The sequence below is a fragment of the Hesperophylax consimilis genome, chromosome 1, assembly GCF_061612785.1.
Source record: "Hesperophylax consimilis isolate HC1 chromosome 1, BYU_Hcon_1.0, whole genome shotgun sequence".
NCBI lineage: Eukaryota > Metazoa > Arthropoda > Insecta > Trichoptera > Limnephilidae > Hesperophylax > Hesperophylax consimilis.
This window is the reverse complement of record NC_142836.1, coordinates 12,354,932-12,375,040: the sequence shown is the minus strand read 5'-3', so window position 1 is coordinate 12,375,040 and position 20,109 is coordinate 12,354,932. Positions and strand designations below refer to the sequence as shown.

The window sequence follows — 20,109 nt, the reverse complement described above, 5'->3', positions numbered from 1 at the left end:
TCCGTGTTGTTGTTCGATCAAGAATGGTTCAACCTTGGCATATACATATTTGTGGATAATTATTTCGAATAACTTGGCAGGTGCGGAAAGAATTGCTATAGGACGGTAATTGGTTGCCTGACACTTGTCACCATCTTTATGTAGAGGCGTAACTTTTGACAGCTTCCACAGTTTAGGAAAAATTCAGTTTTTAATCGTAAGATTAAATATATGTAGAAGTGGATTAGACAGTGGTTCAGAACAACCCTTAATGACGAAGGGTGGAATGAAATCAGGGCCAAATGATGTTTTTGGTTTCAATTTTCTTAGTGCTAAACTGAAATCCATGTTATTAACGTTTACTATAGATATGTTTTGAGCTTTTGTCAATCCAATCTGTCCTGGTACGTAAGAATCAAAATCAGCTTTTTCTGGATTATAGACAGATTGGAAATATTTTGCGAAAGCTTCCGGTACGTCAGTTCTTTTGTAAGTACAGTCATTCAGAATAATATGATTTAAGAGGCCTCTGTCATTTTTTTGTCAGAAACATATTTCCAAAATGACTTTGGATCGTGTTTAACATTATTCTCTACCTCCACAATATATTTTTTGCGTGCTATTGAAATGCTACGTTTAATTTTTGTACGATAGGATTTGAATAACTCGTGTTCACTATCCAAACCTGATCGTTTCCACCATCGATGGTATACAAGCTTCGTCTTTATGTCCCCGATAATCTCACGCGAAAACCATCTAGGATAGTTTTCATTTCGCGGCGCTTTTTTTCTTAGAAAACATTTGTCAAAATACGCGTATAGGGTATCGTAGAAGTATTTAACTGCTTCGTCAACATCGGAGATCTCCAAGATAGCCAGCCAATTGTGGTCACGCAATTGGCTGTACAGCTTCTCAAAGTCTCCTTTGCGGAAATTCCAACCACGAAAGTTATTTTCTGAATGTAAACAACGACTTTTCAATGGTCTGTCATGATCAAGACTAATTTCTGACACAAGTGTCGGGTGATAATTATCTTCTTGAACAAGACAGAAATCGGATTTTTTTGTAAACATACTAAAGTTACTTAATACTAGATCCAAAGTACGATTACATGAGTTAAGTACTGTATTAAACTGCTTCAATTGAAAAAGTTCCATAACATATAAAAGTTCAGTGTTCACTGCACGTGGATTTTGTGAAGAATTAATGTTAAAATCACCAATCACTAAGATTTTTTTATCAACAAGGTAAGTTAAGTTACTAATTAAAGTTTCGAAAAAAGTCGTGTAAATATGCGTTTTTGAACTGGGTGGGATATAAACAGAACAAATAAATAAACATAAGCCTTGAATTGTGACTTTGACCCATAAATTTTCGTCTCCCGTTTCCAGATGGGAAAGTCTTTCGGCTCGCATGTTTTCTTCGTTTAGTAAAGCGAGCAGTAGTCCACCACCTCGTGTTTGTTGAGTGCTTCTGTCTTTTCGGAAAACTGTGTATCTGCTGTCGAAAATTTGCGCGTTAAATATCGAATCGTTTAGCCAAGACTCCGTAATCACGATGAATTTATGTTCTTGGTTAAGAACATTTTCTAGAAATTGATTCATCTTTGACCTGAGTCCTCGCACGTTCTGGTATAGTAGCAGTCATTTTGATTCGGTCGGCTTTTTCGCGTTTTCTTGACCTGAAATGCGTTTATTATAATATCTAAAATGACGGACAACCACTCCTCGGGGCCATAGTTCTTCTTTTAGTAGTAAATCTATGTTCTGCTCGTTAACTCCGATTTTAAAAGTGGAATATTCTTTCGAGAAAGCCATGAATTTTTCGGCATTGCAGTTTAAATCCGCATTCGTTTTGATGTGGGCAATCACTTCCTCCTTAGTTGTGCCAGGATCTAGTCGCGAAACTATTAAGAATTTCTGTTTCGGTATTACCTTAATAGCGCTCGTGTCGTTGGTTCCCGTGACGAGAACTTTGTTTTTATTCTTCAGTGCTGAACTGTAGGACAGGGGCGGGCGGGTGTGCGGGGCTTGCTCGTCGCCCGTAGCGTTGTCACTTGTCGGCTCGGGGGCAGGCACGTGGCCGGGGGGAATGGGGGCCGAAACTGCACTACCGTTGGATGGAACAGGCTGACCGCTACTTACTTCGGGTTGAAGCAAGACAGCATCACGATTCTCACTTGCGTTCTTTTTTGTTTTAGATCGCGTCGTGATTACCTTATCACTAGCGTCGGTAATGTCGGTACTCCGAAATACTTCAATACTCGCAAGGAGCCGCGAAATCGTATTATTTTGAGAAGTAACTTCGTCGGATAACTGACGAATTATTCGTGTTTGATCAATATTTTTAGTTTTCATAGATGTTAATTGCACGTAGCAATCGTTGAGAATCGCGATCAATTGTTTGTTAGACATATTTAATATAATAGTTAGTTATTTAAGTGAGTGCAACGAAACTGCGTGCGCGTTGCCGGACGTAACTCGTATTGTACTTATAAGATTAATTCTCTTATAATACAGAAACATTATTAATCCTTGGTTCAAAGACACATATACCATTTGTTCTTCGCAGACTGGACTAAATTAACAAGAGTGTTGTATGTAACAAAATGACAGAACATCCTTCTGCGATCAAACCCCGTCGGCGCTGAGCTTGCGCTGAAAGCGCATTCGTTAGAGAAATAAAGCATAAAATGCACAGTTTGTTAATCAAATTGACTGAGGTTACTATTCTACAGTTAAATTAATGTGTTTTGGGAATTGGGAAAGTACAAACATTCTCTCTGACTGCACCTTCTGTCAACAATCTACCAACGGATGGCATAACTAATTAATTTAAATTTATTGTTTCAACTAAAACAATATTTAGTTGAAATAAACATTTATCATCACGTACCTACCTAAAAAAATCGTGCACGTAGTTTTCAAGTTATATATAAACATTTTGAGAAGGGAACTAACTTTTCACAGGCCTTACATAAAACAACTATTTACAATTACATCGATCAGATATGATTTCACCCTCAAAATTATTACCGTGATTTATTATGCCATTTTGCGTTATCTTCTTCTTTAGACAACTTTTAAAATGGCATACAGTAATTAGTAATTTAAACTACCTTGTCACAAAGAAAATATCAGTGATTGGTGATTTTAATATCAATTCTTCACAAAATTCACGTGCAGTGACTACAGTACTTTCATTTCTTATCCAACTATCTCAACTAAAGCAATATAATACAGCATTGAACTCATGTAATCGTACTTTGGATCTAGTATTAAGTAAATTTAGTACGTTTATTGTAATTTCTACAACGCAGACTGTAACTCTTCAGGTTCTTAAATATTTTTATCAACAAGTCCCAACAACATAATGAATTTTGTGGAATTTCGGAATGCTCCCGTGGTATCTAAAATGCGTTACATATCACTTATTTTTGAAGTTGTCCTTAAAAGAAATACTATTTTTGAGACTAGATTAAATTATATTTCAAATTTTTTCATTTGAAAAAAAAACATTGATCTTTCTAAAAAAATAATTTTTAATATCAAACATGAAAATGTTAACAAAAAAACTTACGAGAACATTTCGACTGGGAACTTCCATAATTTTGAAATAATTCAATATTTATAAAACATATTCCTTTTGTGTAGGCTATAAGTAATAAAACTGTCACTTTACTTTTTATACCGTTTATACAATAAAAAAATGTTTTTTACTGTCATTGAAAAATTCGTAATCATGCCCTTTGATAATTTTTTAAAATTTTATCGAAAATATCTTTATAGAAAAAAAGATAAAAATACTTTTATAATGTATTGATGCCCCGGTCAGATCTGTCCAGAGGCTAAAATGGGATATGATGTTTGTGTGCTAGTAATGTCCTTCCTAGGCCTGGAGGGTTAAGAAGCTGTACAGCAACTTCACGACTACAATTGGTAGGCTATCTTGGAGATTTTCGATGTTGACGAGGCAGTAAAATACTTTTACGATATACTATACGCATATTTTGTATATTCGGAAAAAATATAATTCATCGATTTTTTACTTTTTGCCGACGACATTAAACTCTTCTTGACAATAAGTCTACTAGAAGAGGAGAGAAAGCTCAAGTAAGATATTAAAGAAATTATTGACTGGAGTATTCATAACAAATTCTGTTTTAAAGTGTTCAGTTATGTGCTTTACGAGGTTTTATTTACATAATGAAAGATACGTCTGTGAAGTACATGGTGACTTGACATTTCATATTCATATTGAAAAGATCTGTAAATCATCCACAAATATGTTGGGTTTCGTCATAAACAATTCAAAGGAATTTTACCAACCTTACTTAAGGCTGTTTGACTTTAGCTTAGCGCGTAACATTCTCGAGAGTAGATCTCAGGTATGGGGGCTAGAGGACACCGTCTAGAAGGTACAGATGGACGAAAAATAATTTAAAAAAAATTAAGATACCTCTACAGCGAGAGTTTGAATTTTACCCGTGGTTGTTTGCAACAACATTTATTTCGCTAACACTTAATATCTGCAACCTTAGTTCAAGGAGGGATTTCACGTCACTGTTCATGGTTTTAAGCTTCTGACCGGTTTTTTATCAATACCAATCATGGCTAAAATCGGATTCCCATGTCCCGGATAATTTCATACGAGGCCGCCAACACAGACTGTTGATTCTTTCCATGCGCAGAACTAACACACTTATTGATTAACTACCTCGCAGGAAATGTGGATATTTTCTAGTTGTCCTACAACAAATTCAAGCACAAAGTATTATTTAATCTTTAAATATGTGTACCTAAGCGTTACCTTTTTTCCCCACATGTATGTTTGTATATATTATATGTTTATTATGCCATTTTTTCGTAATATTCTTTATTGCTTTTGTTATGTAGTGGCTTGTATACTGTTTAAGCAAAATAAAATACATAAATAATAATGTTTCACATCTGTCCTGATGATGGACTCTGTATGCTGTCCGAAACGTTAGCTAAAGGATGTATCGCAACACGGTATAGTACCCCAAATATAAATCACTAAAATTACACCGATGTTCAAAAAAAATTCTTTATTTATTGATGAAATTCCTTCAATATTAATAATTGTACATCTTGTGCAGTAAAATTCTGAGCGCCTTCTCTATTGCGCTTCAAAGTAAAAGCTTTATGACGCCATTATAAGGGCAATTGGAAAATGATTCATAATTTATAGGTACACCGAAGCTCAATTTTAGCCTCTTATCTTTCTAATAAATTATGTATTCTACGTAATAGAATGAGTGATCCCAAATGAACTCTCAACAGCAGTTAAGTATCATGTCAAGGTTTGCGGTTGTAACCGTAAAAATATAACCAGTATTAACAGTACAGTACAGTTTAGTCGTAATAGTCCGACTAGTATTAACTAGTCGGACTATTACGACAAAACATAACCATGACCGTTGTCACTAATAACGTTATTGCTCCAATATATTAAATTCTCAAAAAAAAATCTCCTAGTAAACTGTTATTCTTCAAACATACGAAGTTAATAATTGTTGCCGATGTTTCAATAAAGCGCGGCAACAAAACCATAAATCAGGGATATTTTTTTCGTCTTTCGTGCATAACGTGGCCCGCACGATTGGACATGATTTAAAAAAATCGGAAAAGTTTTTTCAAAACCACATTTTCGGAACTTGTCAATACTTTAGACTTATCGACTAGCAGACTCTCTTCAGGGAATCCTATCGATAACTTATTTAAAACAAGGTTATCGATCTATTACTCCAGCTTATCGTACATAATATTGTTTGCTAATTTTAATTTTATGATTACTTAACACACCAAATTTGAAAATGTGCAATATCACGTTTTGTGCTTCTCTTGAAGTGCCCATTCTGACATTGCATTAGTTTGTTTGCAAAAAACACAAACTAACGCTTAAAAGCATCGTGGTCCGGTTCCAGGGAAGCATTTAAAGACAACAAACTCTTTAAAACATATTTTTAACCATCAATCGATTAAGCCATGTGTCACTAAATACTACAAACTCATATAATACAATTAAATGAGTATATCACAAATTTTCATTCCTACAGTTTTTGTAGCTCGGTGAAATTCTAATCCGTAATCTTCGATTCAAAATCAAAATTCGGATATTGCAGCCAAAAAAATACGTAGGCCATGCTCATAAAACTGCCTGTTTAATTCAATAATTTTTACATTCACTTCAAACAAAAAAAAGGTTTTATTGAAAAGTAAGTGGTTTAATAAAAACAGCTCGATCAAAATACAATCCTGTGTGATGTGTTGAACCTAAGTGGCTGGTAGCTGAAAGGGGCTGAGAGAGAGGAAGGGAATGGGGGACTTTTGTGATAACACAGCTGTCTTAAATAAGTACAAAGAACCTCCAACAATAACGTAATGGGTAAACTAACCTTTCAAAGCGTGAGTAGGAAACTTGACAACGAGCTGTGTTGTGAAATTATTCCCAGACAGAGAGTAATATTTCACAAAATATGTATTGAACTCCGTATCTAAGATTTATGTATCGCTAGAGTAATGGAAAGGGAGATTTATATAATATATTAGGCAGACCTTTAAATAGATTTTGACTAAGATTAACATTTTCCATATCGTACACAGAACCGAGACAAGGGTCGGGCAAGGGACGTGTCGTTTCGTGTTAAAACATTCGAAAGATGTTTGCATCAAATGTTATAATAAAGAAGAAGTTAATTTTAGGGTTTTAAAAAACTTCTTCTTGAATATATTTTTTTGCTATCCCCATTACTGTTTTGATTTCTTTTATCTGCCAAAAAGCAGTTAGTTAAGTTGGGATCCGTATTGGTACTTATTTTTAAATACATATTCACAAAGCCGTATTTTTTTCATATCAATGTAAATCGATCTATTTTTGGAAAAGAATATTATTTCTCAGCAACGGAAATCCTATAAGAGTTTTCGTTTCAATGGAAATAAAATTAAAAAATTGCGGCAGGCGGAAAACGCAATACCCAAATAAACATTTGAAAATTTTCGTTGTGTTTATATAGATTTAGATCCAGGGAATTGGATGTTACACATTAATCTACCTAAACAAAATATATCTAACATCTTCAAATAAATTTCTTCAGAGCTTCATTTTGATAAAAAAGCAAATATGATTAATGGTTATTTTTTTCCTTTCCTCGTCCTTATCTTCAAATACATTGTACAAAGCAATTTGTCCAGAGAAGAAATTTTCTGCTTATCTAGTTATAACGTATTGTAGTTAATATTATATTTACTTATAATAAAAGCACAGCATATTAAATACATAGGTCTTTATATATGGTATATAATACTACTTATTCTTACAAAATAATGAGGTTTAATAAGTTTAAGTCAAAAAAAATTTATTGTGCTTTAAAACTAATAAGCAGGTAAAGGGGAGATATTTCTGAAGGTTATTTGCTAAAAATGTCAACTGATATTTGTGCTATACTGCAATTATACTATTCTATATTGTATTATATGTATTTTGGTAATTTAATAGATAGTATTATTAATTGGAAACCTCAAATAAGTTATAACATTGATAAAATGAGATAATTAATTTTCATATTTTTTAGACTCATAAATACTTTATTATAGAATTAATTAAAAACATTTACTTTGCATTAAAACATTCAGTATTACAATACAGGGTCGATGGCTGGGGTATCTTATAAATCATCATTATTGTCACTTGAAACGATACTAATAACACTTATACATAAAAAGTACTACTTTCCAACAAGAAATATTTTCAAACTCTTCTCATACATAAAGGTATGGATTTATTCAATTATCTTCCTATGGACCTACGAATAGAAATAAATTACGAAATTTTGTAGAATTTTATAAAAAAAATTTAAATACCAAGCCGAATTCAATTTTATTATATTTATATTACGTAATATGTTAAATGCATAGGCACTATAGTTTGTTTAAATGAAAGTTATACTATTTTTGCAGGTTTTATATAACATAAACGATGATTAATATCTCATCCACCGATAAAATTATTATAACCACGAACGTAAGTTTTAGTTTGAGATAGTTTATACCATGCTTATAAATAGTGTTTATCACACACTTATTTTATTATTTAAGTACTTTCCAAATTTTTTAATAAATACCTATACTTATCCTTCTATACTTGTGTACTAAAACTTATACTTACCCTTTTATAAACTGTATACTTTTCCTTTTTTTTGGCTAAACGTTTATTTTGTTTTCTTTTAATGCTTTTTTATCACTTTCTAAGTACTGTTTCTTCTCTAACATTAAGTAGCAAATTTTTCTTTTGATGCTTTGTTATCACTGTAATTAGATTTTCTTTTTTAATAAAAACAAGCACTTTTTTTCTAAACACAAACACCAGTTTACATTAGCAAATGATATTATAATGCACAAAATTGTACACTGAAAAATTTGGTGACCATGTAAAATATACCAAAAAAATAATACTGCCTGGTGAAAAACAAAGAATGAAATTAATACTGCCTGACTACAAAAAAAAGGTGTTATGTTGTAACCAAAGATAATTAATTCGCTGGATTGTGCTAAAGTTCTTCATTCACGAATACTTTGTATACCACATCAATTACATATATAGTAGTATTAAGAAGTTTATTTAACGCTCTCTAATACATGTATTTCTTGCAAAACAGGCATTATTTTCAACTGATTTGATCATTTACGAATACCATTGATTTTCGACCGGAAAGTTACATAATCTAAATTGCAAAAGAATGTTTCAACACCAAAAAAATATCTAAAACAGTATATATATATTACGTACAAGGCGTAGATCGCAACAAGTACCGTAGAGACAGAATACACCCCGTTTTTATGTAGGGGAGATTCACTACAATGGCGGCCGGTACCAAGAAGCTGCTCTATGCTCTAAATCAGTTAGAATCACAGACATAGGAATTAATAGACGAGAAGATAATGGCGAGGGGTAAAATCAACTGTTGAAGAACGAAGGGAGTGAAGCTGACTGTGATTCGTCAATAAATCAATCTGACAGTAAATAGGCATCTCGCATTATAATATCACCATTTACTTCTTAAAAGTAAAATCTGCTTTTGAATGAATAGACATTTTTACATGGGAGCGCAAATTACTCGCCACGTTATGAACAAATTTGCGAAGTCCAAATTAGGCAAAAAAATTCGGTTATATTTTCAGAGTCGAATATTTCGTTTAAGTATTTAGTTAAGACACTTTTATAAATGTTCATAATTTACTTCCCAGCAACCAACCAGCTTTGTGTTTCGCGTCCAGACGTTTCTCGATGTGATAGTAACAACTGATTCATATTATACGATGTGAATATGCTTAAAATAAAGTAAAATAATGCTTATATATGGAATGTAATACGACAGTTGGGTTTATTCTCTTTTTCACATCTATTTTTACAAGTTTTCATAGTACAAGTCAACATTTTGCCGTGTTATTTCGTAAAATGAACCGATGATGCCTCGACCATAGTTCGCACAAGAATGATGACGTCACGTTTTCAAATTTCACTTGAGGCCATACGCGAGCACAGCCGGCTCCAATGGAACCGGTATGGGGAGTGGGGATAGTACGCTTTTAATCTCTTAGGGCAGGTCTACTAATATTCATATGTCTATGGTTAGAATCCATTTTTCTTACGTATGTAGAGGTTAGAATCATTACAGTGGCAGCTGTGACCAAGAGGCTATGGAAGAAAACGTAAACACTATATATAAGAAGGTAGATTCATTATAATGTCATCGACGAGGAACCATTCAGACCATAAGTTTAACAAATAATTTAACAGATCCTATACAAGTATAATACTGTTAACATGATTAAAAACATTATAAAACTTAATATTGAATGATTGTAGGAAAAGCTGCTATCAAAGTTGTTAGAAAACTTAATTTAAATTTTCTACAATTTACATAAGAAGAATTTAACATGAATATGTACCCGTACATTTGTAACTTTCTTAATCAAGATAAATGAAGCATATTCCAGCTTAATTTTACTTTATATTTACTTCGGGTTACGTGGCTCAAGTAACGTCAAGTCGTATAAGTCAATATCTGATTTAATATCTTGTATAAAAGCTTATTGGTTTATTACAAGTTAATCAAACATTCTCAATTCAACTACCTACTTATTAAGTATGTAATTATTAGGGTTGTCATTATTTTTCATGTTTGGGTGTACGGAAAAACTGAATGAAGGAAACATCATTATTTGCTAATTGGTCGGTCTCCAGTATCACGTTTCCGCCGAAAGCGATGGACAAATTCCAGACAGACCTGTCAAGTCCCGACAAACATGGCACAATTCGCACAAATAACAAATATAATAATAAGTTAATGATAAAATAATATGTTGAAGCAAACTACGAAAGAGATTAACTATCTATTATCAATAACTCAACGTTATCATCTGAGTGCCGCGTAAGAGATTTTAATTAAGTCATTAGAGAGTAGGTTGATAGTCTGGCGAGTAGGATGTTTAACTAATGGGCGTTTTACACGATCGATTTTAACACCGATCGGATCTACACACACGGAACCTGTATCGGAACCCGTATACAAATATTTTTTTAATACGATCATTATTTTTATACATGATTTTATTTAAATATTTGACATTAGTGAAGAAATAATATCATGTAATTTAACATAAATAAATATCACAGGAATGATTCCGTCATTTGCCTTTGCCGCTGTTGTCAACAGATCATTAAAATTCACAGTACTACAAGTTCAAAATCGTTAATAAACATATGGTTCATTTAGTATTTTTATCAATATTTTAAATATAAAACGAAATAAACATGCAACATTTTTACAGAATATAGTAACTTAAAACAAAATGTCATAATTTCTGATATAGAACACGTCCTTTTTTCATCCCGAAATCCGTTTGAGAAGATGATGCGTACGGAAGTGAAAGACAAAAAAAGCATCGTGTCAAACGCCCATATACTGGACGTGCAAATAATGAAACTCGTAATCGGCAACCAACTTACTTGTAGAATGTTTTCTTGTTCACTGTTTCAATGTAAATTGAAAAGGTTAGTACTTTAGGATTTATACCTAAGAAAAAGAACCATATCAATCAATCAATGTTCTAATTATGAATGGCAAAACAAAGAGGATCCTCTTATCTCGGTAATTAGAGAAATATTACCATTTTCTAAAACAATACATTCATAACTAGGACTTTTCCAAAACATTTGGTTTTGAAAGCTTGACCGTGACTTATGGTTTATAGCATCGTATATCGTAAATATGTTTTTTTTTTTTTAACTTACGCTCGAATATAAAAAATATTTTTACTATTGTTGCATCTTTCACGTGTTATATTATTATTGTAGGTCTGACATACCAACATACAACCTAGTATACCAACCAACATAATTTACTCCCAATTGTGGTTGACAAAATACATTATACAATGTGTAATACTTAGATTAAATAAATAAAATATGTAAATCTAAAAATAGAATTTAAGAGCTCATGATATTATCTAACTATAGAAAAGATTTTGTTTATTTATTAGTTTCTATGACAAAGTTTGAACATGATGTAAGTATCAAGCATACTATAAAAATAATGTTAACGTTTTTACCGTCCTCAATAAGGTTTCCGGTTCTGAGTCGGCCTGTAGTTTTTTTTTGTTTTATAAATAAATTAAATTATTAAATAAATTAATTAAATACAGTAAATTGTATTTAATTTCTGGTTGCCTTTAAAATATCTTCACAACATTTGCAAGTAGATTACTACTCTGTCCTTTTTATCTGTGTTTATAATTTGGTTTCAAAAATATTAATTTCTCTTTTTTTTTCAACCTTTAAATATTTTCTTAGGATAACATATTTCTCTATCCATATGATAAATTGAAACTGGTAATAATCAGTATATTTTGGCTGATTGCCCTGGTTAAGTATTTATGTTTGACAGTGGAGTATTCACATAAAAAAAATTTAGTAAAGTTTTACAGGAACTTTGATAATTGTCTAATGTACCTACTATTTTTGGGATATGGTGAGCAGCGCGGTGTGAGTGAAACACACTACCACATTTATGATATTGAATGTTAGTACGTATTTATAAAATAAATTTAAGACAAACCTGCTTCCCGCCCTGGAGCAGGGACTCTCAATATTATAATGCGACAGGCAGCCGAAGAAGCGCTCCTTCCTCGAGCGCTCCAGCTCGAATAGGTCCAGCTGCTTGTTGGTGATGCAGTACTGCTCGCGGAACTCCTGCTTGGAGTACATGGTGGTGGGGGCCCCGGGCGGCCGGCGGCAGGAGCCCGTGGCGCCGGGGGGGCCGCCCATGGGGGCACCGGGGCCGCCGCCAGACCCGCCGCGTTGGTGTCGCCGCCCCATGTTCTCGTCCTCGGACTCGTAGCTGGTGGCGAGGTGGACTATATCCGCCTATCGAAACAACACAAACTTGCATCACTAAGGCAATCCACTTCGGCGTGTGACATTCGAAATCATGTCATGTCATGGCGATATGGTTGAAATTCCCTAACACCAGCGGCCTCTTTTGATTGATGCTAAAAAACATCGCCAAAATGCATGTCTTATTTTATTTCGCAAAAATTTAGGTACTAACATTAAATTTTGTCCGATTATAATCTAAAGAACTTAATTTGCAACATTATACAATGATATCTTTTCCGTAAAGGAGTTCGAGAGTATGAAATATTACACATCAAAGCATTTTATCCGTAAGGAGGTTCATGAGTATGAGATATTGCACCTTAGAGCATTTGTGGCATTATACAATGAAATCTTATACGTAAAAGAGTTTACGAGCACACATTGAACCATTATTTGCAAAATTATACGATGAAATATTATACACCTCAAAACATTTTAACCATAAAGAGGTTTGTGAGTATGAGATATTGCACCTCAAAGCATTTTATTCGTAAAGGGGTTTATGCGTATGAAATATTGCACCTCAAAGCATTTTATTCGTAAAGGGGTTTATGCGTATGAAATATTGCACTTCAAAGCATTTTATTCGTAAAGGGGTTTATACGCATGAGATATTACACCTCAAAGCATTTTTATAGGCATGATATTTATTCACTTTGATAAATGCTCAAAATGCAGTAAAGGCCGATATTTATTATAAGTATTTAATTAAGGCCTCTGTAATATTTAAATGTACAAAATACACGATTTAGTATTACTTCGCATTGCATCGCCTTAAATCTGATCATATTGCCAAACATTGCTGAAATCATAGATAATCGACACAAGGGAGATGGGCCCAAACCATTATTAGTGTGAAACCAAGCACAACGAAAGTGTCACCAACATATTTCACCCATTCTACTGCATACAACTCATAACAGCCAGCGTCCCGCCTTCGTTTCTCCTCACACAACAAATGCATAACTTTCATTGGCTCCGCTGCTTTGATAGTCCGTGCAGTTTGGTCGTAGTTTGTTGACAGGCGGCACACTTTAGTGCCATATCTCTATTTGTTTATCTGTGGTTGAAAGTTACAACAGGTGGAATTGTTGTGTCTGTTTTATTGGTTCAATGAAAAGTAATGTGAGGAACAAGCTTTATTCAATATTTCAAAAAATATATTTGGGAGGCGGGTATAAGTACCGCCACCCCGAGAACTATTCATTAGATAACCAACACTTCTGACATGTCACCCAAGTAGTTCGCTATGTTCTGTAGCTTAGCAGGGGAGCATGGATTAATGGGTGAGGTTTATCCAATGTCTAGGTCTTGATGGATGGTCTCTAGGCTGATGCATCTGCCAACCAGTTACGTAGCTGGTCAGATCGTGAGAAGCCGGTTAAGGGAGATATTTTGACATCTAGTCAAGCCTAACTCTCTCGACCCGCGCCGCAGAGGCAGGGATGGATTCATACGTCACTTCTGGCAACATCGACCTACAGATTCCTACCCACCCCTCATGACTTTTTAATTCCCAGAATTTCCTCTCCTAACATTGCTGGATAGAACACAGAAATAATAAGTGTTGGCAAGTTTGAGGTTAGATGGTAAGTAAGCAAATGACGCATAAGGAACTCAGGTGAGACAGCACATCTCTATTATATGCTATCGTAGATCTATACTATCTTGAAAGGCAAATCGACAAATTTATAAGTGAATTGTCCTAATGATATTTGTTTTTATCATATTATATTAGTGCCAAAAACAATAAATACATAAATAAGCAAAAATACCTTTCCATCTCTATTATATTACTGTATGTATGTACTATGTACTATGTGATACAAAAAATATGAAGGATGAATAGGTAATTCCTCATTGACGAAAATGTTTGGAAACATCATGCTAACTGGGCAATTATTCTGAACGGTTTGAGATTTCGTTTTTTAAATGAGATCCCACATACAGCTCAACCCAGGTTTGTCAAGTTCTAAAAATAAATTTACCATTCTACTTTTGTTGTATTTTTAGACTCACTTTTTCTTTGAAATGGAATGCTGAATATGACGTCAATAACATATATACTTTTCATTTGTATGTAAATGCATAATTGCACAGCAATGGGATGGTGCTTAGTGCATCTGCTTTATTATAATTATATACTTCACATAAAGTGATTTAAAATGAAAAACTATGCATTATTAATAATTATTTTTAAACTAATTATTTATGAACCCACAGTGCGTTAATTTATGAATAGGTACATAATGTCAAATGAATTTAACTTACCATGCAAAACAAACCAAAAATATATATTCATTCTAGACTCTAGGCAGAAAAGTCAATAGATGTCACACATTAAAATAAAAATAGGATATATCATATGTATTATTTAATACACTATCGAGATACATGTTGGTCGAGTTGAATCTTGCGATCATACATAAAGATAGCAGCCAATAAAAAAAATAAGTCGAAGGTTATAGGGTCCCATTAGCTCAATTGGTACAGCAGCGCACCGGCAAGGCGAAGGTCCTGAGTTAAAGCCCTAGATGCGACCGTATCTTTTTCTGATATTATGGTTTCAAAAAATCGCTGATATTATCTGCAATAATTAAAAAAAACGTTTCATGTAATACTTATGTAGTACATGAAAGATTTTTTGAAGTACTTCTTAATTCCATCGTGTTGTTTGCTACCACGTATTTCAATCTAACTTCTTTATCTTGTTAATCCAGTGGGATTTGGCGCGACCTTGAGTGTTCTTGGTTTGTCTTTGCAGCCACAAAATGACGAATTTTATTGATCCGCTGCTCTCCCTTCGAGCAATATGTCCTGCCATTATCAGTTGGCTTTTTGCCGTTACTAAGTGATATAATTTATGTTAAGAATTTTTTTATCATTCCAAATTTATTTTATTCTTTTACGATCCGTCTGGAGGTGATGGCATGCTTCGTTCTATCACGTTACGCAATCTTTCTATTTTGAATCACTTTTATACTTTTAATTTTGTGACTCTGTTTGGCATGCATATTTTATATGAGTACTGAATAAATAAAATTACACTGCAAATAAAACTTGAAATCGGAAATCAAATGACGGGAAAAACCATTGTCATTATAATTTTGAGATTGATTGAAAAATTGATTTCGCTTGATAAAGTAAAATGGTTTCATTGACGAAAAACAGAAAAATCAAAAGAATTTGCTTTATATAAAAGACACAACAACCAACAATTTAGTTGTAGTGGGTGAACTTCTCGAGGGATTAAGGAGTTGTTCTGGATTCAGGGAAATTGGAGATTCTTCTCTAAACTATTCCACAGAGGTTGGCTAGGGACTTGGGGTTCGGACAAGATGAGAAGGTTAAAAGTAAGGACGTTTTCAAAAGTTTTCTTGGATTTTCCGAGAAATGGGTTTCAGAGAAAATTCAATGATACGAGAGATTCAAACTATATTTTCACATGAAAGACTTTGTTATGGCTACAAATGTTAATTTTTTTCTAGTAATATCTAAACATTTATGAACACCTTCGTTTTAGAAGGTCATTTTCTAACGTTATCAAACAAATTTTTAATGTAATTTTGCAGGATTTCGATTAAATATATTTTTTAAAAGTGTGTAATTTATAGAAGATGCAGATTTTTATATTGTTTTTGTTTCCATAGATCTGAATAAGATTATAAGAATTTTACTTGATTTGTTTTGCTCTAAAACAAGTGTGTTATATCAAATATTACTTATAAAAGGATCCTGTAGAATTACAGAAAAAACGAAAAACTCAAAGTTGTGACTATAAATAATTTATAAGGTAGTATTTTTTTTTCAATTTATAACCTCGACAATTCAATACAATAAAAATCCTTGTTTGCAATGAAATACGAGTACAATGAAAAATTAATAATGTGAAATTTTTTTTACACTGTAAGGATTAATTGGATGAACAACTGGCTGCTATATTTTTAACTACTATTGAGTTTCACTACACCAACGCTTAATTATGTGTACGTAAAAATCAAAACAAAAAAATATTCTTTAAAATATGATAATTTAATGGATTGCTTTAATGATTGCTGCACGGAGATTAAAACAGACGAACTTTTAATATATTTTGGAATGCATCAATAAAAAAATATTAAATGCACATTTTCTGTAAAAAATCGAAAGTCAGTAGAGACTAAACGAAAATCCAGTGAACTTGAAATGTTGGCCCATTTAGATAATTTATTTAAGTGAAATCGCAACATACATAATATGTTATAAGTACCTGGGACACGGAGAAAAATTGCAACAAATCACAATTGGGGAACTTTGCGAGGCTTGGGAGTGATTATGTACATGTAGTACATGCTATTCTGTGTTCACAGCCACGGAAATTAACCATGGAGGTTGATTATATATTTATAATCAAGCTAAATTGTTTCAAAGAGATCATTGAAGAGTAAGAAAAATAACAATCTTTGACAACTTTATTCCTTGGCATTTGGACACAATTTAAAAATAAACAATACCTTTATTGTTCTAAATGTATGCAGGAATTGTGGTACAGTTAACCGAAATAAAACAATACATATGCATTAAAGTGGACATTATAAAGTTTAAATATTTATCCTAATCGTTAGTCCAATTTTAACTGTTTACTTCTGTAAGTACTTGAGTAGAATAAGTAGGTAAAAATTATTATTTGAAAGTAATTTATTTTATACATAATAACTGAAAAATATTGCTATGCACCCAAATGGGTGAAGGCGGAGCTCCAAAATAATTCGCAATTTAAAAAAAATTGATTGGTGTGCACAAATAATTTCGTTTAAATTATTGGTATACACATACGTTAAATTAAAAATAATTTGCCTGTACTTACACATCTATTTTTTAAGCCCTGTATGCTAATTCAATAGAAAATCGCGAACGTACACCAATTCAGTTGTATTCAGACATAACTAATAATATGCACCCCCCGCCCCGTGTGAAATTCTTTAAAAATGAAACCATCAATGTTTTGAGGAGGTCCTTAAAAATGAAAAGAAAAAAAAAGGCTTAGATATTTTAAAAATAGACACTTGAAGAAGAAGCTTTACCTGCGTCGAGACATCGAGATGGCTGAGGGACTGCGCGTGGGGTAGCGAGCTCACCCGCACGGACCCTCCGAGGGGAGCTAAAACAAGGAGAAATACATTTTATTTGATGATTGAAATAAAAGAAAATTGAGAGAAATAGAAAGTACGTAAAAAAGTAATCATCATTTCATTTTGACATTTCGAGGGTATGTTTTTTGGTAGAATAAGAAGTGGGAGATGCATGTTTGAAAATTAAAAAAATAATTTTTCTTACTTGTAAAGAAAAAATAAATGACATTTAAATAAAAAGTTTTCGTAATATGAAAAGGTTGTTAAAACGTAACATTGAAACATATTTTTTCTTGTGTAAAATGAAAATAATATTATATATTTTAATTAAAAGTTTTCATGACATGAAATGATTGTGAATACATAATATTGATAAAAATATACTGTTTATAAAACAATAAAATGTCTTTATTGCAATATAAACGTTAATATTGAAAAAAGCCTTTATGCCTGTCAGAAAAGGAAGTTTTCTCAAATGATAAAGAAAGTGAACAATAAGAAGATATAATATAAAGATTAACAAGTATGTACATAAATTGTAAGTTTTAACATATTAACTGCTGGTGGACGTGCGCTGCTCATCATATGCAAAAGTCAAAAGAGCCGCACAAGACAGGGAAGAATGTAAGAGGAGATTAAATGAAATTGCTGCAAACCAATCCCAGGATTGAAACCAGAGAGAGAGAACATATTAAAAGTGATGAATAAAATATTTTTTAAAGTAGGTAAGGGTCAATAATTTTTTATAGTTAAAAAAATAATTATTATTCTCTGTACTTTGACGCAGCTTCACTCCACTTTTTCGCCACACTCCCCGAGGCTGAGTTTGTGACAAGTTGTTTCCAGCCCCATATCGTAACAGTATCTGTACGGTCACATAACTGTCCCGTACATGTCCTATATAATATTGAAGTGTTGCTTTTTGTGGACGATCTAAAACTCTACTCATGAAAACAATTGAAAACTGTATCCATAGTCAAATAAGATCGATATAAATCTAACAAACTTTTTCCAAACATTAGTAAATGCAACGTAATAAGATTTTTCCGAATAAATCAACCTTTTAAGTATCAATACAAAATTGATAATGTTTCCTTCACCTCGTCAATGAAATTAATTAATCTTGGCATTATTTTTGATTCCAAACATAATATTAATAACGCATCAATAAAGTAACAAATAAAATGTGAAATATCATTAGCTTATTTCTCCGTAATAGCATAAATTTATTAAAAAAATAGTTTACTTTGAAAATCTAATATTATTTTTCTTCCGAAGTCAAGCCGATTATAATTCATGTGTCTCGTCCTCACACTTTAAAATCCACTCTGATTCCATTGAAAATATTCAGCAAAATTTCTAAGATATTTGGGGATATGGTGAGGAGGCACGAAATGAAAGATGTTGTGAAGGTCACAGTTATTTATTTGAGTCAGGTTGCCGTATGTGAGATGACTTGAAGACCGATGATGAAGACTCTGGATGCAGGCGGTGTATTGCTGGTCAAGAGCGGGTCAGTGAGTCGACGCCGCTGCTGGTGACCGGACTCGTTGAAGTATCAGGTACTGGTGAAGAGCGTGGTCTTCCGGGAGCTCCAGTACTGACAGGGAAGCGGAAGGTGAAGTGGACCTGGTCGGCAGTTGTGCGGGAGATGGCTTAGACCGGCGAGGATGCCGCGTGGTCTAGGTGCGTGGATGTAGCGCTGATTCAGATGTGCTAGAACCAGGGCGCTGTGATCCGGTGTAACGCTGGCCGGGAACGATGGACGAGGCCAGGGCGCTGTGATTATCCCAATGGAGTCTATGATTGAACCGTGCAGAGCCGGGTAAATTGTCCTGCGCGCAGCGGAGGTGCGCGGGTTGTCACTCGCGAAGTCTTGTAAATTGTTGAACGACTGATGACTGACTGACTGACGAGTTCCTTCATGCTGTCGCTTTTATAAGGTGAAAAAGCTTCTTGAACATTTTGGTTGCTATGTAGATATTGCTAAACACAGATTAAAAAATAAAAGAACATCCAAGAAGCTTGTTTGGAAGAAAATCGAAACTTCTAAAATGACGTTTGAATCAAGTAGTGGCGTACTACTACAGATATATCAACTAAACTCTAGTCTATAAACTCTAGTCCTGAATTAGTACAGAGTGATGATATGGATTCATCATACCATAAAAATGATAATTGAAACTATTCAGTGTCTCTTGCATGCACTTCTCATTTGTTCATTGATCTATTGTAACATTTTCTGATCGATTATCATTTGCCGGAAACAGAATCTATTGTTCAGAATAATGGTTTTTCCTCGAAATCAATTGCTTTTCCAGATCCTCATTAATATTAATAACTCAGTTTCATGAAAAAATAGTTCATGGTCGGGATTCAATCAATCACTAAGAGACAAGGTATCGTATATTTAATTATTATTATGCTAAGTGATATTGTGTCTGTTAATCCAGAAATAGCTTTGCTGCAATATATTTACCACGAATCAGTAAAATACAATGTTTTTCTAATAATATTATCGAAAATATATTATTCGTCTGGAATTGAAAATATATTATTC

At 33.2% G+C, this 20,109-nt stretch overlaps 1 protein-coding gene across 1 annotated transcript in view; it reads right to left on the bottom strand.

The window, feature by feature from the left end:
- The window catches only part of LOC149426289 (uncharacterized), a 322,323-nt gene that overhangs the window by 101,401 nt on the left and 200,813 nt on the right, over window positions 1-20,109 (bottom strand). The window contains exons 2-3 of the mRNA XM_089648840.1: window positions 17,502-17,578; window positions 12,119-12,426 (exon numbers count right to left, since the gene is read on the bottom strand). Of these exons, the coding sequence (XP_089504966.1) occupies window positions 12,119-12,426; window positions 17,502-17,578 (385 nt within the window). The remainder of the gene's footprint in view (window positions 1-12,118; window positions 12,427-17,501; window positions 17,579-20,109) is intronic.